This window comes from Ostreococcus lucimarinus, chromosome 19, assembly GCF_000092065.1.
Source record: "Ostreococcus lucimarinus CCE9901 chromosome 19, complete sequence".
In the NCBI taxonomy this organism is placed as follows: Eukaryota; Viridiplantae; Chlorophyta; class Mamiellophyceae; order Mamiellales; family Bathycoccaceae; genus Ostreococcus; species Ostreococcus sp. 'lucimarinus'.
In genome coordinates this window covers 131903-154676 of record NC_009373.1, presented here as the reverse complement: position 1 = coordinate 154676, position 22774 = coordinate 131903, and the positions used below count along the sequence as shown (strand labels likewise).

Sequence of the window (22774 nt, the reverse complement as noted above, 5' to 3'; positions counted from 1 at the left end):
CCTAAACCCTAAACCCTAAACCCTAAACCCTAAACCCTAAACCCTAAACCCTAAACCCTAAACCCTAAACCCTAAACCCTAAACCCTAAACCCTAAACCCTAAACCCTAAACCCTAAACCCTAAACCCTAAACCCTAAACCCTAAACCCTAAACCCTAAACCCTAAACCCTAAACCCTAAACCCTAAAAAGGATAACGTTTGTCAAAGGGGGCTTGACCAGTGCCGAACTGGCTAAATCCAGCCTTGATTTTTTTGAAAGTGAAAGAGTGAGTGAGTGAGCGGTCGAATTTGGATACAAGTTTCTTGACTTCCTATCAATGTTTTCCATTTTGATGATTTCATTGATGAGATTTGTTCTTTCTTTTTTACTATTCGCGCGCGCTGCCCCGCGCTGGAGTCGTCGCTCTACTCGTCATCGTTCGCGCGCGCGCTCTTAAATCGCGCCATGGCGCCGAGACCGGCGGCGGCGGCGTCGCGCTTGACGCCGGAGAACACGCCGGCGGGCGCTTCCAGGGCGTCCAAATCGATCTCGGCGTCGTCGCCCGCGTCGACAGCGACGGCGGCGGCGGGCGGCGACGCGCCTTCGACGTGCGAACGCACGAAGCCGGGCATGGAAGCCGCGTTCTCCGCCGCGTGCGCCTCGTGGGCGGCGTCGAGTCGCGCCATGGCGTCGCCCGAATCCGTCGTCTTCTTCGCCGCGTCGACGTCCGGCGCGACGACGGAGACGTTGAAGTGGGTGTCGGAAAAGCTCGCGGCGACGGCGCGCTTGATTCGAAGCATTTCTCGAAACGTCTCTTCGTTGCCGTGACGAACCTCAAATTCGTGCCACGTCGACCAGAAATCTGCATCCTTTGTGGGATCGCTAAACTGCGACGCGTGCGCGTACAGGGCGCGCGCGCGATCGATCTCGCCGAGTTTGCGCTCAAACTCCGCAAACCTAGTCGTCAACGTCTTGCTCACGTCGTTCGACAGCTCGCCGTCGTCCGCGGCGCGCGTGAAGACGTCGCGCACCTTGGCGACGCCGAAAAATTCCATCGCCTTGGCCACGTAGACGTCGTACACCCCCAGTCTCTCGTCCACGGGCACGCGCTTGACGGCGCGCTCGTACACGTCCATCGCCCGCTTGGCGAGGCCGTAATCCTCTTCGAGTTTGGCGTACGCCAAGAAAAATTGCTTCGACTCCTTCGCCGGGGCTTCTTCAATCACTTGCTCGAACAAGTCTCGCGCGCGCTCGAGTTTCGAGCCCTTGAAACGCGCGACGAAGAGCGTGAGATACGCCGCCCACAGCTCGCGCGAGTACGGAAATTTGAAACTATTCACCCCGCGCTCGAAGACTTGAAACGCGTCTTCAAAGAAATTGTGCTCTTGGAGCAAGTGCGTGTAGTTCAACAGTATCTGCGGCGTCGCCACCTTGATCGAAATCATCTCGTCGTACACCGCCTTGGTCGACTTCAAGTCGCCCAAGGATTCTTCCAAGTCGACGCGCAACGTCCACATCTTGAGCGATTTGAAAACCTTGTCTCGCGCCGGCAGCGCGTCGTATTCCGCCGCCGTGCGAGGTTCGCGGAAGCCTTCGCGCGGTGTCGTCGCTCGACGCATCACCGCCAACGCCTCGTCGTAATTTTTGTGCCGCAAATGCATCTCTGCGTACTCGCACCAACACGTCGCTAAATCGTCCGCCGTCTTGAACGTCGCCGCGCGTTCGGCGCCCACGGCTTTCTCAAACACCGTCTGCGCGCTCTCCAAGTCTCCGTGGTCTTCGTAAAACTTTGCGAATCCGACCCAAAGCGACGCGACGCGTCCGTTGGCGAGCTCCGGTTTCACCGTTTTGACGGCTTCCGTGTACGTCAAGATTTGCTTCGTCGGTTGTCCTTCGAACAGCGCCACGCGCTTTTCCCACTCGTGCACGTTGTGCGGGTTTTGTCTCAGCATTACCGACGAAAGCAATTCCGGTCGCCGTTCCATGAGGTGTTCTAATCGCGCGAGCAAAAGCTCCACGCTCGCGTACGAGTCGTCGCGCAACACGAAGTCGATCGACGGATCCGCGGTCGACGAGTCGTCCGCGTCCTCGTCTTCGTCTTCGTCCTCGCCGGCTTCCATCTTCGCGCTGATGACGGACTCTTCGAACTGCGCGTACGCATCGAAAATCAACGAAAAGTCGCGCACGGTGGAGACGCTCTCGACGCCCTCCTCGTACACGTCTCGCGCGGCTTCAAACAAGCCGCGGCGAATGTAATAATCCGCGAGCGCCGTCCACAACCTCCCGACCTCGTTTGTGAACGTTCGAATTCCCCCGCGCAAGATGGCGTCGACGTCCAGCGCGCGATCGGTCTCGTCCGCGGCGTCCGACGAGGGCGGGTGCTTGGTGACGACGTCGCACAGTTCGAGCCACAACGCGTGCTTGGACTTACCGGCGAGCGACTGGAAGCTGTCGTCGTTGACGAGTTCGGCGAGTTTACTCGCCACCTCGCCGTGGCACTGCTTTTTACGCAAAAACTCGACGTACTCCTCCGCGTGCCCTGGCTCGAATTTCAAATACCGCCTGTACACTCGCCGCGCCGTCGAAATCGGCACAAAGTCTCGCCGAATAAACTCCACGTACGGCGCCCACACGCGTTCGTGTTGCGTCACCGGTAACGCCCGCAGCGCGCGATCGCACATCCTTCGCGTCTCCGTGATCAACGCGCACGCATCTCTCACGTATTCTATCGCCATTATCCATATCTTCGGCATTTTATGCATCGTCGTCAGCGCGCGTTCGAAGCACGCGCGCGTCTTCGCTCGCGCGGCGTCGTCGAATCGCGCGCCTCGATCGCGTCGCGCGCGCTCGGTGAGGTACCGGTACCACAGTTTATACGAGTGTGCGTTATGTTTTATCGCCCGTTCGTATATCATGTACCGATCGATCGCGCGCGACGCGTCGTCGTCGTCGTCATTTTCGTCGCCAGCGTCGATCGCGTCGAGGTAGTCGCACCACGCCTCGACGTCGTGCGGCGTGCGCAACACGCGCTCCTCGTGCGCGTATCGCGTCGGCGACAGCGCGGACGTCGTCGCGGACTCGGATTCGTGCGCGCGCGCCATGCGCGATGCGCGCGCGCGACGCGAGATGGCGACGCGTCGCGCGAATTCGGCGGCGGCGCGATTCCGCGCGGCCGAGGCGTGATCGGGCAGTCTGGGCGCCGAAGTCGAGGTCGAAGTCAAATCGCTTCGAGTCGCGCGGACGATACGGACGCGCGCGCGTCCGTCGGGATTCAATGAATAAGAATGTGATGTTGTCAGAATGTATGCGTACACAGCTCGCGCGAGGAATTCGGGCGTCCGAATTCGCCGCGGTCAGCGAACTTCGAGAAGCATGTTGCGCTCGAAACCTTCGCCGACGGTTTTCCAATCATCCGTCGTGCGCCATTCGCCGTCGACTAAAAATTTAACCTCGTACGTCCCGGGCGGGAGTAAACACGTGCACGCGAACGTGTCGCTCATGCCGTCGCCGTGGCCGTGCCACTCGGGCGATAAGTGAAAGCCTCGCGTCCAGTCGTCGAACGATCCCATCAGGCGCACGTCCGACGCGTTGCCTTGCCAAGCCACCGGAACTTGGCGCAGGCAGTGCGCATCGGCGTCGTCGGCGTCTTCCTTGAGCGCTTTCGCCATGCGATCGAGTCGGGCGATCAAGGCGTCGGGCGCACCGTTCCCGCGTCGCGCGTCCTCGGCCAGTCCCCGCAGCGTCTCCGCCTCCATCGCCGCGCGCGCCAACGCGCGTCTCGCGTTTACCAAATCCGCGTCTCGCTCCACGAGCGTTTTCTCTAAAAACTTCGCGAACGCGTTCGCCTTGGCCACGCGTTCGTTCAATCGCGTGCGCAGCGTGATCATCTGATCGATCACGCGCCGCTGCGACGCGTTCGGCGGCGTCAGCGGCGCCGGCGCCGGCGCCGCGGGCGAAGAAGACGTTCCACTCGTGTCGTTCGATCGACTCCCGAGTCGATCGATCGATTCCGACGTCGACGACTGATTCCCAGGCGACGCCGCCGTCAGGACGCGCGAGCCGCGGATCGGCGCCGATCGCGCGTCGCCGCATCGCGCGCGACGACCGACGACGTTATCCGCGCCACCGTCGGAGACGCGCATCGAGATCGGCGCGCGATGTTTACGCTCGAATCGCTCGCGTCGTCGCGCGCCGCGCGCGCTCGTCGCGTCGAGCGCGACGCGCATCGCGCGCGTCGTCGACATCGACGACGATCGCGCGGCGCGCGAACGCGTGCGGTCGTCAATCGTCGTTTCAATCACTCAATCGCTCGTGCCGCGCGCGTCGACGTCGCGCCACTCATCGACTCGTCGCGTCGCGTTTCGCTCGTCATGCCGGCGGCGCGCGTTCGGACGAACGCGAGCGTGACGACGACGAGGGCGACGACGAGAGCGACGACGGCGCGCGCGCGACGACGCGTCGCGACGCGAACGCGCGCGGTAAAAGACGACGCGCCGGCGGTGGAAGACGCCGCGTCTGGCGCTTCTGATTGGGCGTACGAAACGATCGCGGGACGGTGCGCGATGGCCGGGTACGCCATCGGCGCGCAAATCGAAGCGCAATCGGGGGCGACGCTGGCGAATCAAGCGTCGACGGCGACGGGCGGCTTCGTCGCCGTGGCGCTGTGTTGTCTCATCGCGTGGGCATCCATATCGCCTTTCGAGTTTAATCCGCAAGAGTACGGCGCCGACCCGAACGGGTTGAAGGAAAAGAAAGGGATGAGCGGGTTCTTGGCGATGGAGGCGTTGAATTTAAACCCCGACGTCGAGCGCGCGCACGGGCGGTTAGCCATGGTGGGCTTCGTCGGCACGGCTTTGGTCGAAGCCGCGCTCGGGCGAAGCGTGTTTTGAGTTGACTACCGCGCGCGCGAAACGGCTCGTAGATGCGATGATGCAACATTATATTGATTTAAAAAACGAACGGCACGCGCACGCGCGTTCGATGCGGCGTCGCGAGCGATGTTTCGCGCGGGCTGGACGGTGGAGCGAAATCACATTCGCGTGCGGTGCCAATGACGCGGGCAATCGAGGTACACGTTCGAGGCAAAGTGCAAGGCCAAGAACATGCTCGCGTATTCGACTTGTAAACAAGCCTGTTTGAATAACGCCCTCTGAAGAAATTCGGTTAAACTAATGAAGGCTTAAGAAAGCCTCATTATGTGTTTAAACATAATAGAACAGATACTACACTTGATCTGAGCGAAAGCTCGAGAAAAGTTGAGGTCGGGTTAAAGCGCGATCCCACTGGAGCGTTCGTGATCGCGACGGTGCGTTTTGGCGCTTACGGGTCGTTTTTCGCGTCGGCGCGCGCGACGGTTCGAGTTCACTCGCATCGCGACGTCGCATCGCGACGTCGCATCGCGACGTCGCATCGCGACGCGCGACGGCGACGACGCGACGCGATGCGACATGGCGCGGAACGAGGGCAATCGTGACGAGGCGCGTTGATGACGTCTCGACGACGCTCGAGCGCGAGACGTCGGACGATCATCGCGTCGTCGAGACGTCGGACTTACTTCGTCACTCTCGAGATCTCGGACACGTCGTCGTTCGCGACGACGCGCGGGCGACGCGCGCTGACGCGCGGACGACGCGGCCGCGAATGAACGCAAACGTTTCGTTCGTGTCGAGCGGTTGTCGCGGCGAACGTCGCGGTGATGAGAGATCGAGGCGATGACGACGACGCGGACCGACGACGACGACGACGACGACGACGAGACGAGGCGAGACGACGACGTCGACGACGACGGCGAGCGAGAGTTGCGACGCGACGGCGACGCGTAGGACTCGCGGGGCGGCGAAGTCACGAGGACCGACGAGGGGTGAACACGCGCGAAACGATTGCGATGAACGCGCGCGACTTTGATGAAAACGAAAAACACTCGCACGCTCGAATCGAATCGTCACGACGCGACTCGCGATGGATCGCGCGCGCCTTCGCGCGCGCGCGAGCGGTCGCTCCACGTCCCTGGCCCATCGAGTTGTCGTTCGCGCGATCGCGTCCGATCGCGACGACGTCGACGCGCGTCGTCGTCGCGCGGTGAGTCGCTGCGCGTCGCGCATCGATCGGCGTCGCGCGGCGATAAAAATACACGACGACGACGACGACGACGACGACGACGACGACGCGAACGCGTCGCCGCGACGACGGCGCGCGCGGCGAGCGCTGCTGTCAGAGGCTCGCGTGAGCACGACGATCGTCGCGCGAGTCGACGACGCCGTGGCGCGGGGCGGTCGGCGACGCGGCGGTTCGACGAAGGATGACGAAGCGGCGAAACGAAGAGTCTCGACGACGACGACGACGACGACGACGACGACGAAGACGAAGACGAAGACGAGGACGAAGAGCGATGGGACGAACTCGAACGACGCGCGACGAGCGTCGTCGACGGCATCGTCGCTGCAAGAGGAGCGAGACGCGCTGAAATCGGCGTACGAACTCGTCAATCGCGAGCGGGACGAGGCGTACGCGATTCGCGAGCGCGCGCGCAACGCCGAGAGCGACGCGAACAGGCGATGCGAGGCGATGCGAATCAAGCTCGAGCGGTGCGAGCGGGATTTAAAACGCGTTTTGCACGTGTGCGAGCAAGTGTATCGCGGCGAACTGCGCGCGAGAGATTTGCGAGAGTTCGCGCGATGCGAGCGTTCGACGACGGCGTCGCCGCTCGCCGTCGACGACGACGCGCCGCACTCGCGCGCGCCGTCTGACGTCGACGATGACGATCCAGCGGGGTGCGACGTTAGAGACGCGACAGAGCGCGCGCGCGACGCCATGCGGGCGTAACGTGGCGCGCGCGCGTCGCGCGTCGCGGTGTCGAAGATCGCCGCGCGTCGCCGCGGCGGACGCCGGTTTGACGCTCGACGTTTTCGACGACGACGCGATCGAGCGAGGCGTCGCCGTCATGCGCGCGTCTCGCGACGACGCCTCGGACGACGCGTCGGACGACGCGGAGCTATTGGCGTCGGCGCCCGATTGGTTGCTCGCGTGGTTTCTGCGGGACAGGAAATTGGACGCGGATAAGGCGCGCGCTAAGACGCTGAAATATCTCGAATGGCGACGCTCGGGGTACGGAGAGAGCGAACTGAAACTCTCGAGCGAAGTCGCGGAAGAAGCGGCGAGCGGCAAGGCTGTGCTGCTCGGCGAGCGCGACGCGCAGAATCGGCCGGTGGTGTACGTCACGCTGACGAAGCACGACGTGGAGACGCGCGAACTCTCGCGAACGTGTCGATTGTGCGTGAAACTCGTCGACGAAGCGCTGGAGCAGTTGCGCGGTGAGGGCGCGGGCGCGCCGGAGACGCTGATGTGCGTGTTCGACCTGCGCGGGTTCACGATGAAGAACGCCGACATCGACTTCGTCAAGTTTTTCATCAAGTGCATCTTCGACTACTTTCCCAAGCGCATCTCTCAGGTGCTGCTCATCGAACCCCCGTGGGTGTTCACGCCGGTGTGGCAAATCGTCAAGCCTTTGATGGGCAAGTACGCCGCACTCGTGAAGCAGGTCAAGGCGAAGGACGCCAAGGCGTACTTTGACCCGGAATCGACGCTCTTCGACGCGTGAGCGACGCGGGACGGGGACGTGTATCATATAATATGTTTAGAAAACTTTCATCACAAAACAAAGTCACGAACGAACGTGGACGTCGTCGTCATCGGCGCTCGATCGATCGATCGATCGATCGCTCACAACAATCGCAGCTTGTCGGCGACGCCCGCGCTCGCGGCGAGCGCCTTTAACGCCTCGGCGCTCGCGCGATACGCCGACTTCGCCGCGGCGTCGTCACCGTTCTCACACGCCTTTTCGAGCGCCTTGACGCTCGACGCGAAATCGCTTCCATCGCTCGACGCGTTCAACGCCTTGGCGCCGTCGACGGCGTAGGTCACCCAATCCCCCTTGCCGAGTTCGCTCGCCGCGTCGCTCAGGTTCCCGCTCGCGATTTGCGCGCCGCTCTTCGACAATTTATACACCGCCAACTGCACCTTCGCGGTCGGTTCGTCTTGTTTATACCCCGTATCGTTGACGTACTTTTTCTCCTTCGCCACCTCGCTCTGTATCCTCTGCGCGCGGTTTTCCCGCGCCTTGGCCAAGAACGCCTCGTCCTCCTCGTCGTTCGGCTGCAGCAGCGCGCGCGCGTTCTCCGCCCGCGCCATCACCATCGCCATCGCGATCGCCCCCCGCGCGCCGTCGAGCACGAACGTCCGTCGCGCCGTCGTCGTCGTCGTCGCCGTCGTCGTCTTCGCGTCCGCGTCGTTCGTCGCGCCCCGGCGCGTCGCCGCGCCGCGCGCGCGTCCCGCGCCTTCGCCTCGTCGCGTCGCCGCGCGCGTCGTCGCGCCGCGCGTCGCCGCGAGCGTCGGCGCGCGGGCGATCATCGGCGCGGTCGGTGTCGGATCGCTCGCGCGCTCCGTGCGCGCGTCGCGATGGACGATTCGCGAACGCGCGTCGCCGTGTCGCGTCGACGATCGCGACGACGCGATCACGCGACGCGGCCGCGATCGCGCCGATCGATCGATCGATCGAAACATCGGTCGAACCTCGATGCGTCGTTCGAGGAAACGCGTCGAACCTCGACGCGTGGTACGCGCGCGTTTGACCTAATCGTTCAAAACCAGCGCGCGATGGCCCGTCGACGCGCGTCTCGGCGAGCGTTTTTTTCGTCCGTCGTTCGTCAGAGGGCGACGCGTGCGCGGTGTCGTGACGCCGACGCCGGTGCCATGGACGCCTCCGTGGACGCCGGCGATTTCGACGGCGTCGGCGCGCGGTTCGGCGCGCGCGGCGCGTCGCGCGGCGGTGGGATGGACGACGACGCGTTCGCGCGGGATTTCCAAGCGTTTTGCAAATCGGAGGAAAACGCGCCGCTGATGCGGGAGCATCAGCGGCAGGAACTGCGGAAACTCGATCGAATCGCGCACAGGGTGGACGCGATGGATTTTCGCGACGCCGTGCTGCGATCGAACGAGGAGGCGCAGCGGAACGTGGCGCCGTTTTTGAGGACGCGCGCGCTGCGCGCGGTGATTTCGACGTTTCGCAACGACGCCAACGGCGATTTCGGCAAGTGGGCGACGAATCCGTTGGTGTTGCGGATGCTTTCGGAGATGCAGACGGCGCTGGACGAAGGACGGGCGTCGGAGGAAGAGATCGAGCGCTTCATGGTGAACTATCTGAGCGATTCCAAAAACGATGGACACGACGCGTTCAAGAAGCGAACCACGCGCGAGGCGAATCTAGAGACCAAAGACTTGGTCGGCGCGCTGAACGAGCAGTGCGAATTGCGATGCAAGGGCAACGCGCACTACGAGCGTCGAGAATTCGCGGAAGCGCGCGAGTGTTACGCGCAGGCGCTCGGGATCATGAATCTCGTCAAGGGCAAGAACCCGTTCGACGCCGACGAGTGCTTGAAAAACCGCGCGGCGTGCCTCCGCAACCTCGGCGCCGCGTGCATGGGTCTTAAGCTCTACGGCGAAGCGATCGAGCATTTATCCGAGTATTTGCGCGCGTCGCCCGACGACGCGCGCATCTTGTGTCGTCGCGGTCGCGCCTTCGTCGGTCGCGGCGATTTCGCCGCCGCCGAGCGCGACTTCGCCGCGTGTCTCCGCTTGGATCCGTACGACGCCGAGCCCCACGACGAGCTCGCGCGTCTTCGCGACGCGCGTCGCCGCGACCGCGAGCGTTCGCGCGCGCTCTCGCGTTCGATGTTTCAATCGTGACGATTCTGAAATCATTCCACGTCACCGCGTCGCGTGCATTCTTCGCTCCGCGTCGCTCCGCGCCGTCGGTCCATCACGTGCCTTAAATGCGCGTTCGGGTGACGCATTCGAGTGGAGATGAGTGACGCGAATGACCGATCGATTCGCGCGTTCGAACGCGTTCTGGCGCGCGTCGCGTCGTCACGTCGCGCCGCGTCGCATGCGCGGTCGCGCCGCGGCGTCCCTGCTCGCGCGCGTCGCGCTCGAGGCGCGCTCGACGACCGTCACCGCGCGCGCGTTCGCGACGACGATGCGCCGATTCGCGACGACGATCTCGACGACCTCGCCGCGCGCGACGCCCTCGACGACGACGCGCGATCGGCGCGGTCGACGGCATCGAAATCGCGGCGCGAATCCGCGCTCGAATCACGGCACCGGCGCGCGCGCGTCGACGACGTCGACCGCGAGTGGATTCGCGACGACGACGCGACGCGGCGTCGTCGCGCGCGCCGGATCCGGATCTCGCGGCGCGGGGTCGCAGACGAAGACGGCGTACGTGTGCGCCGAGTGCGGCGAGGACTCGCGGCAGTGGCTGGGACAGTGCCCGGCGTGCAAGAGCTGGGACACGATGAAGGCGATCGCGCTGGCGCCGACCTCGGGAGGCGGCGCGGGGAAGGCGAGCGCGGGCGGCGGGGCGGGCGCGCGAGCGGTGGCGCGGATGGCGGAGAACGCGACGACGCGCGGGAACGCGAACGGGCGAGGACGCGCGAGCGACGGCGCGCGAGCGCTCGGGTGGGTCGCGGAGACGAGCGCGCCGCGAGCGCTCGGGGACGTGCTGAGGCCGCGAGCGAACGGGGAGAGGCAAACGATGCCGAGGATGCGGTTGAGAGAGGAATTGGGGAAGGAGATCGAGCGGGTGTTAGGCGGGGGAGTGGTTCCGGGCGGGATGATTCTCGTCGGTGGCGATCCGGGGGTGGGGAAGTCGACGATTTTGTTACAGCTCGCGGGACTTCTGGGCGCGCGAGGCGAGGAACGAGAGGGCGAAGAAGACGGCGCGAACGAATCGATCGCCGCGGGAGGCGTGCTTTACGCGTCTGGCGAAGAGTCCGTGGAGCAAGTCGCCGGACGCGCCGAGCGCATGGGGATTGATCCGAACGGGATTTATTTATACAGCGCAACGCGCCTGGAAAATATTCTCGAGGCGGTGTCGACGCTCAAGCCCGCGGCGCTCGTGGTGGATTCCATTCAAACCGTGTTCTTGGAAGACGCCACGGGAAGCCCGGGAAGCGTGTCTCAGGTGCGCGAGTGCGCCACCGCGCTGTTGCACGCGGCGAAAACGACGGGGATGCCGGTGTTCATCATCGGTCACGTCACGAAATCCGGCGACATAGCGGGTCCGCGCGTGTTGGAGCACATCGTCGACGTCGTGCTTTACTTGGAGGGCGACGCCGATCGAGCCGTGCGCATCTTGCGCGGGCACAAGAATCGCTACGGCTCCACGGACGAAGTCGGGGTGTTTCAAATGAGCGACGGGGGCATGAAACCTGTGGCGTCGCCGTCGGCGCTCTTCCTCGGCGAACGCATCTTGAGCCCAGACGTCTCCGCGGCGCCGACGGTGACGGTGCAAGGCTCGCGACCGTTCATGCTCGAAGTCCAAGCGCTCACGAACGAGCGCGCGGATGCGGGCGAAGGTGGTGGAATGAGCGCGCCGCCGATTCGCACCGCCGTCGGTCTGCGATTCGAACGCATGCAACTCTTGCTCGCCGTGCTCGCGAAATTCGTCCTCGGTCGACGCCTGCAAAAGCACGACGTCTTCATCAACATCGTGGGTGGTATGAAGCTCGAAGATCCATCCACGGATGTCGCCGTCGCGCTGGCGATCGCGAGTAGTTTCGTCGAGAAACCGCTTCCGCCAGATATGTGCTTCTTCGGCGAAGTCGGCTTGGGCGGCGAGTTGCGACCGGTGATGCAAGCCGAGCGTCGCATCGCCGAGGCGGCGACGATGGGGTTCAAGCGCGTGCTCTTGCCCGAGGCTGGAAGCTCGCCAGAGATGGGTAAAAAGACTGGCATCGAACTCGTGCGGTGCAACACGCTCGCGGACGCGTTGGAGGCGGCGTTGGACGTCAAGCCCTCTCGGTCGGCGGCGAAATCGCAGCCCAACGGGTCGTGGCCGAGCAAGTTTCCAAAGCAAAAGAAAACGTTTTAGTAGGAGATCGAACCGCGTAGACGTCGATCATCGCGCGTTGTTGTAAGTTGTTACGATGGACGAGATGGACGAGATTCGTGTGCTAAAACGCGCGTCGTGTATTATTTCATCAAATCTCTATTCTTCAGTCGTCCGAACGCGCTCACGCGCGGCGACTTCGCGTTGATCGACGCGTCGTCGGCGCCGCTTCCTTCGGGCCTGAACTTAAGAAATCTTGCAAGTGCTTGAGCGGGTCGGCTTTCGCCGTCGACGCCGCTTCGGACTTCTTCGGTCGACCTCGCGGTCGCGAGGCGGGCTTGGGCGCGTTCACGTCGTCCTCCGCGACGGTTTTGCGCGGACGGCCGCGTCCGCACTTCACCTCCGGTTCGTCGTCCGCATCGGCCTCGCGCTCGGGTTCGGACGTCGACGGTTTCTTCGCGGTTCGACCGCGCTTTCGCGTCGTCGGTTCCGTCGCCGGTTCCGTCGCCGGTTCCGCCGCCTTCGCCTTCTTCTTCGCCGGCGCCTTCTTCGGTTTCGGCGCGTCCTCCGTCTCGGTCGCGGTCGGCGCCGCGCGTCGGGATCGACGCGTCGATGGACGCTCGGATTCTTCCAACGAAAATTTCTTCTCCGACGCCTTTTCCTCGGCCGGTTTCTCGTTCGCGGGCGTCGGTTTCGTCGGTGACGACGGAAAGTGCGTCTCTAAAGTCTTCTTAGACGGCGTCAGCGCGGGTGCGGCGATCTTCTTCGGCTCAGACGTGGACGCGGTGCCGTCCTTGAACCCCACCACGGATTGAAGCGCGTTGAACATCCCGACCGCGGTCGCCGTCTTGGCCCGCTCCGCCTTGCTCGCGCTCGCCTTGGCCGCGCTTTGCGCCTTGTCCACCACCGCGGCGAAGAGCTGCTTGGACTTTGCGCTCAGTGGCGTCGTCTTCGTCGGTGTGTCGTTCGCGCGCGGGTTCAAACCGGGCGTGAACACGTATCGTCGCGCGATATCGGCAAATCTGGAGATGGGCGGCTTGGACGTCGACGCCGGCGTAGTCGCCAGAGTCGGCGTCATCGACGCCGACGGCAGTGCCGCCGACGCCTCGGTTCGCGCGCCGACATCCTTCTTCAACGCCAACGCCTTCTCACGACTCGCGCACGACGCCTCTCGCGCTTTCAGCGCGGCGTAGCTCACCTTTAATTCGTGTTCGCGCGCGCTCAAGTCGGCGTCCTTGCGCTTCGTTGCCGCGAGCGATTGAAGTTCGCTCGACGCCGCGCCTAGTTTCTTCACCTGCTCGTCCACGCGATTCTGCAGCTGCTCGATCTTTGCGTCCTTGGCCTGGTGAGCCTTTTCCAATGCTTCTTTTTCCTTGACGACGGCGATGAGCTTGCTCTCAAACTTTGTCGCGTTTGACTTTTCAAATTGTAAATCCGCCCTGAGTTGCTTCACCGTCGCCTCGCTCGCGCTCAATCTCGCGCGCGTTTGCTCCGCCTCGCCTTCGAGCCACTCCGCGCGTTGCCCCGTGGTTTTCGCGCGCACCGCTTCCTTACGAAGCTCGCGATTCGTTTCCTTGAGCGCCTCCACCTCGCGTTCGAGCGCGTCCCTCCGTCTCGACAGCGCCGCTTCGACCTCGCGCGCGTCCGCGCTCTCGCGCTCCATCGCGCCGCGCCGCGCGCGATCCCGTTCGCGTTCGTTCGCCTCGCTCGCCGCTTTCGCTCGCAGCGCCTTCACCTCGTCTCGCGTCTCCGCGAGCGCGCTCTCGAACCGTTTCCTCTCCGCGCGGTACTCTCGATCGGCGACGTCCACCATGTGCGTCACGCGCTCCTCGCGCGCCAACAGCGCGGCGCGTTCGTCGCGCAGCTCCTTGATCGTCGCTCGCATCGCGTTCGCCTGCGATCGGCCCTCGTCGTCAGTCGGGTCCAGTCGAATCCGTCGTCGAATCCGAATCCGTCGTCGAATCCGTCGTCGTCGTCGCACCTCGTCTCGCATCGCGTCCTCGCGCGCGCGCGTCGCGCGCTCGTCATCGCGCGCGCGTCGCCACACCTCGCGCGCGTCCGGCGTGCCGTCGGTGCGCGCCGCGAGCGTCGCCATCGCGAAACGCGCGCGTCGATGGCGACGCCGCGGACGCGCGATCGCACATCCATCGCGGCGTCGGGCCGTGTGTGAAACGACCACGCGGCGCGAACGCGGCGCGGAGCAGACGCGAGACGCGTCGTCGTCGAACGCGACGACGTCGCTCGACCGATCGATCGATCGTCCCGATCGCGCTCTTAATGAAACATCCTAATGGGTCGTCCTAATCCTAATCGTGCTTTTAATTTAATCCACGACAATCCTACCCGGCGCGCGCGTCGCGTTTGATTTCGGCGTACGTCCCGCACGCGCGATCGATGAAATCAAACGGAAACGCGTAGTTGACGTTGAACCGCGCGTGGTGCAAGTCGTGAAACTTAGTGTCGTACACGGCGACGCCGCACCCTCTCGCGCGCACGGCGACGTCGACGCCGCTGTGATCTAAGACTCCCGCCACGCCCATGACGCAAATGTACGCCAAAAAGCTCGCCTTCGGCATCGGTATCACGAACGCCGGGCTGTACAATATCACATAATACCCCAACGCCTCGAGTGGGTGTATGCACAAATCGCACCACACGCACGGGCTCGCGTACGCGTGGTGCGCCTTGTGCCATCTCGCGTAGGCGAACCGCGAGTGCATCGCTCGATGCCACGCGTACTCGGCGACGCTCTGCCACGCCACCGCTTTCACGAAAGCCCAGACGCACGCTAAAATTCCACAATTCAAATCAAACGCCGAGCCGCCGTATAGGGAAGTGTACGGCGCCCCGCGATTCACCGTCTCGCCGACGACGCCCGCAAACGTCGCCGAAGTCAGCAAATTCACAGACGCGAACAATCGATGATGCTCAAAACACTCGTCTCGCCCATCCGGCCTCGGTTTTCTCGCGCACAGCAGCTGATACAATGGAAGCCCCCATGGGTCACTTTTGTGCGCGCGAACGGTGCCGCACGCGCGTTTGTGGCGCTGTATTTTGCGCGAATGCGTCGCGCTCGAGTCGCGTTTGCCGCTCCAGTCGACGTAAAACCAGAGCTCTAGCGCCGTCGACAGCGCGATATAGCCGAAGAATTGCACGCCGAACGCGCACACGGCGGTGTTTGATACACCCATGTCGATCGCACGGCGGTTCACGCCTCTTGCGGTAGCGCGCGCGCGTGCGAATGCGGCTCGCTGATGGTCGCGGCGCCAAGCCGCGCGCGGCGGATATCGACCTGTGCATCGCGCGGTCGAATCGACGGTCGAGTGACGGTAAAAATTCTAGAAAAATTTGACATCCACAGAAACAACGTGTAGAACTCGTTCGACGCGACGGAGACCCAAAAACACGACCACGCGAATTGATCAAGATTTTTCCTTGACGACCAACGCGCCGGTGTCTCGCAAGTTGTCAAACATTTCGAGCGCGTTTAACACGGCTTCGTCCATGTTGAAGTACTTGTAACTCGCCAAACGACCGACGAAGGCGACCCCAGGTTCATGTTTCGCTAATTCCGCGTATTTTTCGTACAGTGCGCGGTTTTCGGGGTTGGGGACGGGGTAATACGGCTCGCCCGTCGCGCTCGAGTACTCGCGGGCGACGAGCGTGCCCGGTTCGCGATGTCTACCTTCGGGTTGGTTCGGCATGTGTTTATACTCGACGATACGCGTGAACGGAACGTCAGGGCCAGGATAATTCACCACCATCGCCTCTTGGAAAAACAAGCCGCTGTCGTCGTCGGCATCGGCATCGTCGGCGTCTTCGTCTTTAACGCCCTCGACGTACTCTTCCTCAAAGCGCAACGAGCGGTACTCCAACTTTGGCATACCAAGCGCGGCGTAGTACGAGTCAATCTGTCCCGTGTACACTAAAAATTTGTGTTTGGGAAGAGTTCCATCCCGCTTCATCGCGAAATAATCGCAATTCAGCCGAACGGTGATGTTCTCGTCCCCGTGAAGCATGTTTTCAAAAATTCTCGTGTACCCGCGTCTCGGCAACGCCTGCCACGGGTCGTTAAAGTACCGATCGTCCGCGCTCGTTCGACACGGCAACCGCATCAACACGCTCGCGTCTAACTCTTCGGGGTACTTATCCCACTGTTTCTTCGTGTAATGCTTAAATATCGCCTCATACAACCGCGGTCCGACGCGCGACAGCGCCGCCTCCTCGCCGTTCGCCGGCGCCCGCCCGCCCTCGGGATGAATCCTCTCCCGTTCGTACCACGCCTCCATATCTTCATCGCTCCGCACGTCTGCATCATCGAACAGCGCGTTCACCGTCGCTCGCGTCGGCGGTATGGGCACGAGCACGCGCGCTCGCTTCCCCTCCTCGCTCGCGCTCGTCCGCGTCACCCGACCGAGCACGCGATGATCGAAAGGCACCCACTCACTGAACCGCGTCACGTATTCCCACACGCGCGCGTGTTTCGTGTGAAACAAATGCGCGCCGTACTTCGAGCATCGTATCCCGCTCCGCGCGTCGACGTAATCGTAGCAATTCCCCCCCGCGTGCGCGCGCCGCTCGAGCGTCAACACCTTCATCCCCAGCGCCCTCGAGCACCGCTCGGCGATCGTGCATCCGCTCAGTCCCGCGCCGACGACGATGACGTCGTACTCCGGCAGTAATCCCTCGCTCCCGCGCGCGAATTCGATCTCGGGCGCGTCTCCAGACGCGTGCGCGGCGCGCCAACGTCGATGAATTTCATCGACGCCCTCGCCGCTCTCGCGCACGCGATTCAGCGCGTCGTACGGCGCGTCCGCGCGTCCGACGGCGCCGCTCGCGCTCGCGCGCGGTCCGCGCGGCATGCGGTCGCGCGCTCGAGACGCGCGCGACGTCGAGGAGTGACGCGCGGGCGTCGCGTCGCGACCGGCGTCGTCACATCGCGACATGTTTCGCGTCGTCGTCGGCGACGGCGCGCCGCTCGTCGATCGCGACACGGGCGCGCCGACGACGACGGAGTACTACGAGGTCGCGCTCGTCACGGACGTGCCTCGGTACGTCGCCATCGCGCGCGCGCGCGCGAAAACCGATGACGACGATGGGAACGAGAAAGATTGCGACGACGACCGGACGACGACGCGCGAGGCGGTGACGTTTCGCGCGCACAAGCGGTACAGCGCGTTCGAAGCGCTGCATCGCGCGCTGACGGCGCGAGGAAGGCACGAGGCGCGATTGCCGACGATGCCGAAGAAGGCGCTGGTGCGAACGCCGGCGGTGCGCGAGACGCGCAGGGAAGGATTTCAGTTCATACTCGACGCCGTGGGACGCGATCGGGAATTGCGCGCGTGCGATGAGGTCGTGGAATTTTTTACGAGCGCGGGAACGGGAGGGGCGCGGGAACGGGCGACGCTGGGGGTGAGAGGTGACGCGGGAGGGGTCGAAGGCTCGAGGACGGACGGCGAACGAGACAACGGCGCGAGCGCGGGTGAGGACGACGACGACGACGACGACGACGACGCGCCGATTCCGAGGCGTGGTGGTGGTTTGGAGAGTTTACTGCGATCGACGATGCGCGTGCACGGGACGAGCGACGCGCTGGGCGAACGAGGGGAAGGGGAGGCGCGGAGGGACGATTCGAGCGGGAGCGCGTTCGAAGAGGAGGAGATGCGAGAGACGACGACGCGAACGACGACGATGCAAACGACGCCGATGGCCACGTCGTCGTTTATGTTGAATCGTGCGACGCTTCTCACGACGAATGGTGGTGTCGCGAACGGGAACGACGGTTTGGCGTCGTACGACGCCTCGAGCGCGGGCGCGCGCGAAGCCATCAAGGCGAACGACGCGATCGGGCTCGAGCGTCTTCTCGACGAACATGGCGTGGATGTAAACGCGAAGGATAATTCTGGGATGACGTTGTTACACTTGGCGTGCTTGTTCAATCGCAAGCACGCGGTGGATGCGCTGTTACGACACGGCGCGGATGCCACGCTTCGAAACGCGCACGGCGAGACGGCGTCCGAGCTCGCCCCGCCGACCCTCGCGTTCGCCATCGCCAAGGCTTTGAAAAAATCGTGAAAAATAGTAGACGCGTAGAAATGATGTACATGATATTAGAGATGAGAAATTCGGCGCGAAACGCGCGACGCGACGAACTTTTACCCCGCGCGAACAAACAAACGCCGCCGACAACGAATTCTACTTGAGTTCTATACTTTGCCAAGGCGCGAACGCATCTAACGCGCTGTGAGACTTACCCACGTTCGCGCCATCGCCGCTAGCGGATACGGCGACTTCACCGCGCGCGATCGCGATTTCGCTCTCAAAAGCGCCCTGGATGATCGGCAACAATTTCTCTTCGCCGTCGAGCGCTAGAGCGAGTCTGTGCGAATCCACGCGATGCACCACGTGCTCAATCTTGGTTTGTGGTAGCAGCGAAGCTTGATGTTTGTCGTGATCCCACGAGCCTGTGTGGACAGACACTTTCGCGGCGGATTTCTCGAGACCAGACGTGAGCACGCGCTTGAAACGGCGAAACCACGCTTGCGAGCGCGACGGGCGTATGCTCGCAGCGTATAAATCGACTTGCGGGCAAAAAGCTAGCACGCGCGTGGCGTGCTCGGCGAACATCAACGACGCGCTTGCGCCCATAGAATCACCGATGTACAGCACGCGCTCGTAGTTTTCGCACGCATTTCGCAGATAGGATGACCATCGCTCAAACTCGGCGTCTTGATCGACACTCATGACGTTGGACATGTACCACGATCTCTCGACGTCGCACACGTACAGCACGTCGTACGTGTCCCCACTTTTCGCGTTCTTTTGAAGTTTTTTCAACAATCCGCCCCAGTTGGGCACGCCCGGGGCGCTTCCAAACGATACGATGAGTACGGGCGCGCGCGAGTCGCCATTCGCCGAGTCCCATCGCACGAGCTTGAAGTATCCATCCGGGGCCTCTTCGGGGATTTCCGCCTCTGAAACGAATTCATCGCGCGTTTTTGAGCGCGCGATCTGGTGTTGGTCGACGCCGAGCGTTTTCAGCGTCTTGTGACCCGCCATCGCGGCGACAAAGTCGTCGAGCGCGCCGTCGACCGCAATCTCCGGGTTGCCCTCGATCCACAGCTGACGAAGCGACGGCATCTTTTTCATCGTCTCCGGTAACTCTTTCAAGGCGTTTGAGTACAACCAAAGCGATGTCAACATCGTCATCTCAGATATTTCGCTCGGAAGTCGTTCGACGACGTTTTCGGCTAAATTCAACGCCCGCAAACGTCGCAGCGTCGCGGCGCTCTTGGGAATCGTCTTCAGCTTGTTCCCTTGTAAGCTCAGCGTCTCCAGCGCTTTTAGGCCCGACATATCTTCCGGTAACGCCTCTATCGCGTTCCCGTGTAAATCAATCTCTCGCAACAGCGGCATCGATCCCAAATCCGGCAGCGACGTCAGCTGATTTCCCGGCGCCGAAAGCTCTTCCAAGTTCTTCAAGTTCCCCAACGTCTTCGGCAGCTCGCGCAGGCGATTGCCCCCGAGCACTAAATTTCGCAAACTCTCACAATTGCCAATCTCTTCGGGCACGCGATTCAACAAATTCCCGTGCGCCCAGATTCCCCGCAACGACTTCAACCCCCCGACCTCGCGCGGCAGCGCTCGCAGGCGATTCCCGGCGCATCCCAATCGCTCCAATTTCTCAAACCTCGCGATCAAATCGCCCGGTATTTCGTACAATAAATTATTCGACACCTGCAATTCGATCAAATCGCTCAATTCTCGCGCTTCGCCCGGAATCTCTCGCAAGCCGAGCCCGCTCAGGTCCAAGCGTTTGGTCTCTTTCGCCTTTTCGACGCGGTCGAGCGCGATTCTCGTCGTCGCCGCGTCGCTCGACGCGCGCGCGCGGCGCGCGCCGCATCGTCGGCGTTGAAACGCGCGATCGCGCGCGGTGAAACGGCGAACGCGCGACGTTCGAGGCGTCGAAAGGGATGAAGCGGACATGCCCTGACGAACGCTTTCGCGCCTCAAACGACGCGCTCGAGCGCGCGAGGTAGGGCGCCGACCGACGTGCGACGCGATGTGTGATGTGTTTTCGTTTTTACACGGCGTCGGACGTCGCAAACGGCGTCCGAGCGCGCGCGAGTGTGGAGGATGAGGCGCTTTCGTTGCTCGGCGTCGCTACAAATCGTCGACGGTGGAGCGCCGCTACTCTTTTGCTACGCTACGCCACGCGCTGCTTCACCGCGCGCTGCTGCTTCTTCGCGTGCTCCACGCGCGCCTTGGCGTTGTGCGTCAGGCGCGAAACCACGCGCTCGAGCTCGCCCAAGAGCGCGCGCTCGCGGTCGGCGTACGCGGCTTTGGCGGCGGCGTGGCTCGCGGCGACTTTCGCGGCGCCTCGAATCTCATCCGCGGCTTCGTCGCACATCAAATCGTCTAAAGTTTCATCATCGTCCTTCGCGTCGTTTCCGTGACGTTCGTTCGTCGCGTTCGCCGCGAGCTCGGCGACGGCGGCGACGCCGACGCGAGCGCCGTCGCTCGGCGTCGACGCCTTCGTCTCATCCGCGACGCAGAGTAAAATGCGCGCCAGTTCCTCCACCGCGCCTTGCTGCACCAGATTATGCATCAACGGCACCGACACCGCTTCGCGCGACGGCGCGCGCTTCTGATACCGCGACGACGCCCCGCGTTCGCCGCCGCCGCTCGAATCGCTCTCCATCGACGCCCTCTGATTTCCACGCTTCGGCGACGCCTGAACGAGCGCGTGTCCGCCCTCGCGCCCGCTCATCGTCTGTTGCGTCGCGAGCATCTTCCTCCGCCCCGGGCTCGGCGACGCCACCGCACTCGCGTGATCGTGAAACCTCGCGTCGGGTCCGTGCGTTCGCTTCACCTCCTCGTGCGCCTCGCTCCCCTCGAAATTCTTACACTCCGCGCACCGACACCGTTCCACGCAATATATCGCCGCCTGAAAGCACTCGCAATACTTTTTCAAGCACCCGCTCCGTTTACAGTGACACCCACGATTGTGCCTCGCCTCCGTCGTCGCGCCGTCGCCCGCGCCCGCGCCGTCGAGCGTCCCGTTCGTCGTCTGATTGATGATTTTCGGTCGAAACGCGTTCGGATTCCGCTCCAGCGTCTGTTCGATCGCCGACTGTCGCTCGTGCGCGTGTTCGTCGTTGTTCTTGCACCCCGCGCAGTTGCACGCGTCGCAGTACTTCCCGCTCGCGAAGCACTCGCAGTACAGCTTGAGACATTTTGAATTTTTACAGTTGCACCGCTTTCTCTGCGACGCCGAATCGCGCGGCGTCGAAGCGCGCGCCGCGATCGAGCGCGGCGACGCGGACGCTATCGCGTCGTCGCCCGCGCGCATGCGCGATCGTCGTTTCGCGCGCGACGCGACGTGACGCGCGACGCGATCGATTCGCCGTCCGCGTCGGCGATCGATTCCGTGGCGCGATGATGGACTTGAGTACATCGTAGATGTACTCATTTTTTTTTAGGGTTTAGGGTTTAGGGTGCGTGAGAACGCATTCGACGCACCAGAACATCCATCGCCGACCGCCCGACCGACCGACTTTTTCGCGACGCCCCGTCACCGATCGATGCCGCGATCGTCACGACGCGACGCGTCGAGTCGTCGACCGTCCATGCCGACGCGCGCGACGGCGTCGTCGGACTCGAGCGCGGACTCGAGCGCGGACTCGAGCTCGAGCGACGCCCTCGCGCGGACGTGCTGCGGACGACGCGCGGCGACGGGCGGTCGGCGAACGGCGCGCGGCGGCGCGCGGCGAACGTCGAGGCGAATGCGTCGCGCGTACGGGACGCGAGGCGAGACGCTCGGACGAGGCGCGTACGGCGAGGTGTACAAATACGCGAGCGAAAAGAGCGAAACGACGGATGGGACGAGGACGAGGACGGGGACGGGGACGGAGGCGACGGGGACGACGGGGAGGGAGGAAACGGCGACGACGACGAGCGGGCGCGGGCGCGCGAACGCGTACGCGGTGAAGGAGTTGAATAAAAGAAAATTGGCGAACGTGCGCGTGGGATCGTCGCGAACGCTGTTGGACGCGGCGGAGGAAGAGATAAGGATGCAGAGCGAGTGTCGGTGCGCGAACGTGGTGCAAGCGTACGAGTGGGTGAACGACGCGCGGGAGTCGACGGCGAAAATCGTGATGGAATATTGCGAGCGCGGGAGCGTGGTGGACGATGAGCGCGACACGTTCGAGAGGTTTGATTTATCGGACGTGAAGGCGATCGCGCGGGATATTTTGCGCGCGCTGCGGACGTGTCACGCGCGAAACATCGCGCATTACGACGTCAAGCCGCAAAACATCTTCGCGAGCGCGAGCGGCGCGTACAAGCTCGGGGATTTCGGGTGCGCGACACGCGTGAAACCGATCGTAGTGGGGAGTCGACGCGAGGCGAAGGCGCGGGCGAAAGCAAAAGCGAACGCGAAAACGAACGCCAACGCGTCGGAGCTCGAGCGGACGCACGAATTCGTGGGGAAAACTCCGGGAACGCCCGCGTTCACCGCCCCCGAGTGTTGCGAGGGCGAACCGTGCGATGGGTTCAAAGCCGACGTTTGGGCGCTCGGAATGACGCTTCACGCGTTAGCGACGGGACGGTACTTTTACCAAGCCGACGGTGCGTGGGATACGTACCAAAAAGTGCTTCGCGAAAGCGTAGACCTCGGCGAAATTGCACGGCTCGGAGACGACGGCTTTACAGATTTCATGACACGCGTCCTCGAACGCGATCCAAACGAGCGGTTGACGGCGCGCCAGGCGTTGAAACATCCGTGGATCACACCCGAGCGTCGTGACGACGACGCGGGAGCGCGGGAAAAGTCACGAAAAAAATCCATCTGGCGTCGACTCTTCTCGCGCCGCGGGCGGCGGCGTTGAGCGAAGCCGACGCTAAGTCC

At 63.2% G+C, this 22774-nt stretch overlaps 14 protein-coding genes across 14 annotated transcripts; 6 read left to right on the top strand and 8 right to left on the bottom strand.

The window, feature by feature from the left end:
* Positions 1-406: 406 nt before the first annotated feature.
* On the bottom strand, positions 407-3082 carry OSTLU_42299 (predicted protein; the record flags this gene model as incomplete). The annotated part of the gene is made up of 2 exons (XM_001422371.1): positions 407-2000; positions 2055-3082. The coding sequence occupies 2 exons, from the start codon at positions 3080-3082 to the stop codon at positions 407-409; spliced, it is 2622 nt and encodes an 873-aa protein (XP_001422408.1).
* Positions 3083-3334: 252 nt separating this feature from the next.
* Positions 3335-3868, bottom strand: OSTLU_28605 (predicted protein; the record flags this gene model as incomplete). The annotated part of the gene is made up of 1 exon (XM_001422370.1): positions 3335-3868. One exon carries the CDS (start codon positions 3866-3868, stop codon positions 3335-3337), a length of 534 nt encoding a protein of 177 aa, XP_001422407.1.
* A 675-nt stretch (positions 3869-4543) lies between these two features.
* ELIP19 (possible early light inducible protein) lies at positions 4544-4870 on the top strand (the record flags this gene model as incomplete). The annotated part of the gene is made up of 1 exon (XM_001422412.1): positions 4544-4870. One exon carries the CDS (start codon positions 4544-4546, stop codon positions 4868-4870), a length of 327 nt encoding a protein of 108 aa, XP_001422449.1.
* Positions 4871-6921: 2051 nt separating this feature from the next.
* OSTLU_42284 (predicted protein) lies at positions 6922-7578 on the top strand (the record flags this gene model as incomplete). The annotated part of the gene is made up of 1 exon (XM_001422411.1): positions 6922-7578. The coding sequence occupies one exon, from the start codon at positions 6922-6924 to the stop codon at positions 7576-7578; it is 657 nt and encodes a 218-aa protein (XP_001422448.1).
* A 122-nt stretch (positions 7579-7700) lies between these two features.
* Positions 7701-8180, bottom strand: OSTLU_18904 (predicted protein; the record flags this gene model as incomplete). Its single annotated transcript, XM_001422369.1, has 1 exon — positions 7701-8180. One exon carries the CDS (start codon positions 8178-8180, stop codon positions 7701-7703), a length of 480 nt encoding a protein of 159 aa, XP_001422406.1.
* A 759-nt stretch (positions 8181-8939) lies between these two features.
* TPR7 (TRP-containing protein) lies at positions 8940-9722 on the top strand (the record flags this gene model as incomplete). The annotated part of the gene is made up of 1 exon (XM_001422410.1): positions 8940-9722. One exon carries the CDS (start codon positions 8940-8942, stop codon positions 9720-9722), a length of 783 nt encoding a protein of 260 aa, XP_001422447.1.
* A 514-nt stretch (positions 9723-10236) lies between these two features.
* On the top strand, positions 10237-11820 carry OSTLU_3270 (predicted protein; the record flags this gene model as incomplete). Its single annotated transcript, XM_001422409.1, has 2 exons — positions 10237-10410; positions 10561-11820. Coding segments are annotated over 2 exons (1434 nt in total), but the record flags the coding sequence as incomplete, so codon positions are not given.
* A 229-nt stretch (positions 11821-12049) lies between these two features.
* OSTLU_18901 (predicted protein) lies at positions 12050-13750 on the bottom strand (the record flags this gene model as incomplete). Its single annotated transcript, XM_001422368.1, has 1 exon — positions 12050-13750. The coding sequence occupies one exon, from the start codon at positions 13748-13750 to the stop codon at positions 12050-12052; it is 1701 nt and encodes a 566-aa protein (XP_001422405.1).
* A 454-nt stretch (positions 13751-14204) lies between these two features.
* On the bottom strand, positions 14205-15056 carry OSTLU_18900 (predicted protein; the record flags this gene model as incomplete). Its single annotated transcript, XM_001422367.1, has 1 exon — positions 14205-15056. One exon carries the CDS (start codon positions 15054-15056, stop codon positions 14205-14207), a length of 852 nt encoding a protein of 283 aa, XP_001422404.1.
* Positions 15057-15287: 231 nt separating this feature from the next.
* Positions 15288-16727, bottom strand: OSTLU_42228 (predicted protein; the record flags this gene model as incomplete). The annotated part of the gene is made up of 2 exons (XM_001422366.1): positions 15288-15651; positions 15709-16727. The coding sequence occupies 2 exons, from the start codon at positions 16725-16727 to the stop codon at positions 15288-15290; spliced, it is 1383 nt and encodes a 460-aa protein (XP_001422403.1).
* An 82-nt stretch (positions 16728-16809) lies between these two features.
* On the top strand, positions 16810-17956 carry OSTLU_28596 (predicted protein; the record flags this gene model as incomplete). The annotated part of the gene is made up of 1 exon (XM_001422408.1): positions 16810-17956. One exon carries the CDS (start codon positions 16810-16812, stop codon positions 17938-17940), a length of 1131 nt encoding a protein of 376 aa, XP_001422445.1. The 3' UTR covers positions 17941-17956.
* Positions 17957-18969: 1013 nt separating this feature from the next.
* OSTLU_5174 (predicted protein) lies at positions 18970-19695 on the bottom strand (the record flags this gene model as incomplete). Its single annotated transcript, XM_001422365.1, has 1 exon — positions 18970-19695. A coding segment is annotated over one exon (726 nt), but the record flags the coding sequence as incomplete, so codon positions are not given.
* Positions 19696-20764: 1069 nt separating this feature from the next.
* On the bottom strand, positions 20765-21217 carry OSTLU_42308 (predicted protein; the record flags this gene model as incomplete). Its single annotated transcript, XM_001422364.1, has 1 exon — positions 20765-21217. A coding segment is annotated over one exon (453 nt), but the record flags the coding sequence as incomplete, so codon positions are not given.
* Positions 21218-21845: 628 nt separating this feature from the next.
* Positions 21846-22664, top strand: OSTLU_4341 (predicted protein; the record flags this gene model as incomplete). The annotated part of the gene is made up of 2 exons (XM_001422407.1): positions 21846-22238; positions 22329-22664. Coding segments are annotated over 2 exons (729 nt in total), but the record flags the coding sequence as incomplete, so codon positions are not given.
* Positions 22665-22774: the final 110 nt, after the last annotated feature.